The following is a 5,312-nucleotide window of genomic DNA, read 5'->3' as shown; positions in this document are numbered from 1 at the left end:
CACATGGGAAATTACTGTATACAAAGTGTTGACCACTTCCCATCACTACATATAATTTATTTAGTCAATCTAGCTGAGTAGCTGAACCACCCCGAGATCAACAAGCAAGGGAGCTCCTAGTCTAAGGGCTGGATACTGCCACGCATGTAAGGTTCAGGGAGCCGACGGTTTTGCACAGGAGAGGACTGCAAAACTTCTCTGGAAGCATGTTGAGTGCATACAGGGGAGCCCTTCCCCACCACCCTCTGCTCTGCTCTGGAGTAGATCCCTCCCGAGCCCTCCACAGGTCTGAACAGGGGCCCTGCCTCCAGCAAAGTCCCCTGGATAACCAGGCTACAGTAGCACCTTGCGTGTTGGACACCACTTGAAACTCCTCCACCCCTTATCACAGTTCTCTTTCTGCATTCTCCCTTACACTTTTACCTTGTGGGCAGGGCATGGCATTTAGCTGCAGATAAACTGCACTTTGTACGTATGCTTGTATACTCACCAGGCCTTACTCTGAGCAACACAAACCAGAAGGGAGGACGTGCTTGCATTACACTACAAGGTGCCTACAACAAAATGTCACCACAAATGCTCCCAAAGAAAGCCCCTTGCAGAAGTCTAATTATGCTATACATATAATACAGAAACCTCTTCTGACCGCTTATTTCCTTCCAGCATGCATTCTTTATGCCCCGCACTAGTTATAGTTCTTTTAGTGAAGTATCAGCATGGTCAGTTCAGACACCAAACCTCCCGCCCAACCCACATGGCAATAGTACAAGCTTATCTGCTTGCAACGATTTCCTCTGAGCAGACACCAGCAGAACAGTTGGTACATGGTATTGTACATATACACTGGTACTGTACATAACTTCCTTTTCAGAGAAAAGAGGCATCCTATTCAGCACGCTTAAACTGGGTACAGCTTTGGTAGCATGCACACTTATCCAGCCACATGCTACACCTTGAAAACTTAAGGGCACATCTATATGCAACACATTGGCAGAAGCAGCGGGTGGGTAGTCCTCAAAAACTAGAAGTCCAAGCAACTGGCCTCATACATTGAAATATATATATTAGACCTTGATTTTCTGCACCAGCAGTGGGTGAGGGACCAAGAATCCAGAACAGCATCCTCAAGTAACAGGTTTTAATTAGCAACAAGTACAGTGCAGATTAACTTTATTGGCTGCAGCACTGAGGCCCCTGTGGTTCTCTGCCTCAGTTTCCCTATCCATAAGATAGCATTAATAGTTAAGATGCTTGCAAGGAGGATGGAGGTAATTATGTGAGCGCTGCGAAGTGGTATTATGACAACTGTGTGCTACTAAGGTAAAGAAAGGGGAAGAATTCTGTTTAAAACAGAACGAAGGTTTTCTCTGGAGGACCATGGCAGACTGGAAAGCTACTCCCAGACTCAAGTAAATACCCACACCTTGTACCGTCCTGCAGAGTTAAACTCTGCACCAGATCAATACCTGCAACCACTGAGGCCATTACCTGCTGCTTGGTCTAGCTGATGGCATAACTGGGTCTCTCTTTCCACTCAAGTTTCCAGGCACGATGGAGAGAAACAGTGCCTTGCCCTGAGTTAAAATCAAGCAGATCTTAACAACTGCCCCCTCCTCCACCCACCCTTCCCATACTGCCTGGCCTTTTATATTTGAAGTCCTGCAAGATCCTTTTGAACTATTTCTTTGAGGGGGTAGAAGAACTGGAAAGGTGGAATGGTTGCATTTTAGCAACTAACAGTAAAACAGCTTAACGGCACTGGAGCAGCATTTTGAACCTGTAACTATCAGCTAACCTCCAAACATACATATTTGCTGCTTTTTTTTTTTTTTTTTTTAAATCTCCCACTTGGAAAGCACAGCAAGTACTGGATTTGAGCCACATCAAGTCACTTGCCTCCTTCAATTCCTAGTATATAATAAATACAAACTTCTTAAGTCTTTCACCCAAAGTAATATGAAAACTCTTATTAAAGCCTTTGGATTTAAGGAAAGAATCATTTTTCAGTTTGCATTCCTTGCTTCCAGCACTCAGAAGTCTAATCACCTCTTGGAGAGATTTTCCAAGCTCTTAAGAAAGAAGATACAGAGAGATTATTATAAACAGCTCCACAGTTTCCACCCCTTTAGGAAATACAAAAGCATTTTTAAATTTCAAGGTTTTTTGTTTTTTTTTTTAATAAAAATTCCTTCTTTTAACCACTTGGCTTGTCACAATAGAGAGAGGGTTTTAAAAACGCTTGTTTCATTGACATTCTGGATAATCAATATGCGGCTGGATTTCATTTTCTGGGATTCACGTGTTAGCACAGTGCTGCTGGGTTGGTCTTGGCTGTGACTGAAAAATAGTCAAATAGCAGTGCTCTCCCTGCTTAGACTGTTCCCCAGGCATTTCTATTTGTATCTGTGAGATTTATACACTGCCCTTCCAAAAGGCTCAGGTGGTCTTACAATAAAAGAAAAAACAGTTACAAAAACAGAATAAAATACTACAAGGTTAACACTTCCACTAGCTAAGGGACAATATGAGGTTTTTAGATAGTGGGGTTTTTATTTAGACAACATATAATCTAATCATATATAACCTAAAAAAAATCTTTAAAAACCCCCCAGCTAATTGTGTGTCTTAAAAAAAAAAAGTCTACAATTTTATAATAAACATTAAAAACAGCTTCAAGGAAGATCAAAAAGAGATTGTAGCAGGATGGTCCTATTTCAAAGGCAGATTTAAGTTATTGCATTCAAAAATAAATGTCGCACTTCACTGGTCTAGCTAGAATAGCTTTGCTTTCTGTTAATATTTCTATTGCCTTTAGGAATGAACGATATTAACCCACGTAGTTAAGTGGGAAATTCTTATTCTCTCAGGATTATGACTTGCATTCCTCTTCCGGTTTGAACAAAGATCAAGCTATCTCCAGGCTGCTGAAAATTTTACAAAACTTCTTTGTAAGGGTTGCCAACTTCAAGAGCTTGCAATACCCTCCCTTTTTGCTCACTGAAGGATCAGAGAGAGTATTTCCGCTCAGTTTTGTGTCAGGAATGTAATGCTATAAACAACTTTGCCTCACAGCATGCGTTTCCTCCTGCATGAGATTCCAACAGCCTTTTCCAGAAAGTCTGAAGATGTTAGTCACAAACAGTATCAGAGGGAAGCAAAGTAGTTAAAAACAGCTTTAACTCCTTGAGAGTCCCCCTATTTTTCATCTTTGAGCCCAGCTAAAAAAAGAAAGTAAGTTTTAAAGACAGGCAGAGGACTGAAAAGGATTTGTCCTCCACGGTCCTTAGCTGTTGGTATGTTACCTGCTGCCAATCAACCCTGAATTAAGGAGCTGGAGTTCCAGTTCCACCACAGGGGTGCCAGCTCTCTGTAGGCCTGCAACGTGTGTGTGTGTGTGTGTGTGTGTGTGTGTGTGTGTGTGTGGTAATGCACACAAGGAAGGCAGGAGGCAGTGGCAGTTAAAGATGTTTCTTCTGCAACCTTGGGCATAGCAGTTGAAGGGCTGGATCCCCGCTGGCATCTAGGCAGGATCTGGGCCTTAGTGCTTTGAAGAATCAGTTACCCCTCTGGAAACTGGGCCATTCCCAAGCCCTGGGTGTTGCCAGTGGTCATGTAAGCGCCTTAGGGCAAAGCTTCCCAAGAGCGCACAGCATTCATCCTCAAACCTCACGCAGGAAAAGTTACCGTCCAACTCCGCAGACACCGGTCCCACAGAACAGAGTGCTCAGAAAACCGCCCGCACTACTGTAAACAGTCCCCATCCTCCCAGGAGAGTAACAGGAAACACCGCACCTAACACTAACAAATACATTCGGACTAACACTGCACAAACAGGATTAATCTAAAAACAAAACAAAACAAAACAAATACAGTGCCTCAAAATCCAGATTTACATATTTTAAAGAAATTCTAGCTTAGACTAATCATCCCTGGCCAGCCTCCTGCTCCAGCCACACAGGGCAATTTGCTACTTTAAGGGATCATGAGCCAATGTCCACCAAAAAAAAACATATAAGTCTCCCACTGCCCAGTGAAACTGCTTGGAGATGTGATCAGACAAGGGACAAGAAAGCAGCTCCCCAGCCCCCACGGGTCCTCCCCGCTAGAGCCTCCTTCGTGGTCAGATAAATTGTGAGCTTAGCCAGGACCAGGAGGAGGTTGATCAGGAGGTCCCAGGACTTGGTGGGGCCACAGATGGGAAGCGTGCAAATAAAAAGATGCAGCGAGCAGCGTGGCCAGAACCGCAGCAGGAGGCTCTGAAGGAGGCGATAAAGGGGCTGCAGCTGGGCACATCCCACGCAGGCATAGGTCAGGGTCTCCCTCTGGTTGCAGAAGCAGATGTCCAGGACATCTGTGACGCGTGCCAGGTATACACCTGTGCCGACGGCTTGATTGAGGAGTCACCAGCTGAGGCTCACGGGAACAGAGTAAAACATCTGTCCACAAGGGACCTTTGTCCTCACTGAACACGTCCCGCTACTCTGTGTCTGGACGGGACCCAGGGATGGGGTGGTAGAGAGCAGACCATAAACATGCAGAGCTGGTGGCGACACGCAGCCTGGAAGCGGACCTGCTGGGTATCCCCCAGCTTGCTGACACGGTGCGGTGGGGAGTGCCATGGGGCCTGCTGAGACAGGGGCCCCACGATGAGCTCTGGGGAGCTGGGGGATGCCAGATGTAGGCGAGGGCAGCAAGCCGCCCCACTCAGTTCCTTCACCTGGAAAACAGCAGCAGAGCTGGAGAAGGCAGGTGTGGCTGTGCCTTTAAAGAAACCAAAAGGCTTTTCCGTGAAATGCAATTTGTTTCTTTTTATTAAATAGGAGAAAGGGCGGAGGGAGGGGGTCTGGGTACTGCTGAGGATGACAGTTAATGCAACCGGCTCCGAGGATTTCTGAGAACAGGCCCGCCCGTGAGGGCTGATGACAGCAGAAGGGGACAGCAGGCGAGGGACACGACGCCCTGCCCTGGCAGGTGCAGCCTGACCGGGGAGGGCGCAGACACCAGTCCTTGCCAGCTGGCCAGGACGCAGGGCATCGCTGGAGGAGGGCGTTTCTAAGCCGCTGCCCGGGGTCCCGTCCTGGTGGCGCGTCCGGCCCTAGGCGGGCAGGTCGAAGTCGTCGCGCTCCTGGTTGTAGTCGAGCAGGTGGCGGCGGAGGCGGGAGCCGGGCGCCCAGGTGATGAAGTCCTCGAGCGCGCGCGGCACGAGGAAGGCGGGGTCGGTGACGGCTTCGGGCCCCACGCGCACGTGGCCCTGCTCCACGAAGGCGACGGCGGCACGCAGGGTGGGCGCCATGCGCACGCGCCGCAAGACG

The 5,312-nt window shown here is 47.6% G+C and overlaps 2 protein-coding genes across 4 annotated transcripts in view; one reads left to right on the top strand and one right to left on the bottom strand.

Moving 5' to 3' along the window:
• The window catches only part of PLA2G7 (phospholipase A2 group VII), a 26,940-nt gene that overhangs the window by 3,201 nt on the left and 18,427 nt on the right, over nt 1-5,312 (top strand). The window lies entirely within an intron of this gene.
• IMP3 (IMP3, U3 small nucleolar ribonucleoprotein) overlaps nt 1,819-5,312 on the bottom strand; it is a 3,813-nt gene continuing 319 nt past the window's right edge. The window contains 1 exon segment of the mRNA XM_025209589.1: nt 1,819-5,312. This exon segment is cut by the window's right edge and continues 51 nt beyond it. Within this exon segment, the coding sequence (XP_025065374.1) occupies nt 5,096-5,312 (217 nt within the window). The 3' untranslated portion in view covers nt 1,819-5,095.

This window comes from Alligator sinensis, unplaced genomic scaffold, assembly GCF_000455745.1.
Source record: "Alligator sinensis unplaced genomic scaffold, ASM45574v1 scaffold1156_1, whole genome shotgun sequence".
NCBI classification, from domain to species: domain Eukaryota; kingdom Metazoa; phylum Chordata; order Crocodylia; family Alligatoridae; genus Alligator; species Alligator sinensis.
This window is presented reverse-complemented; position numbering and strand designations above follow the sequence as displayed.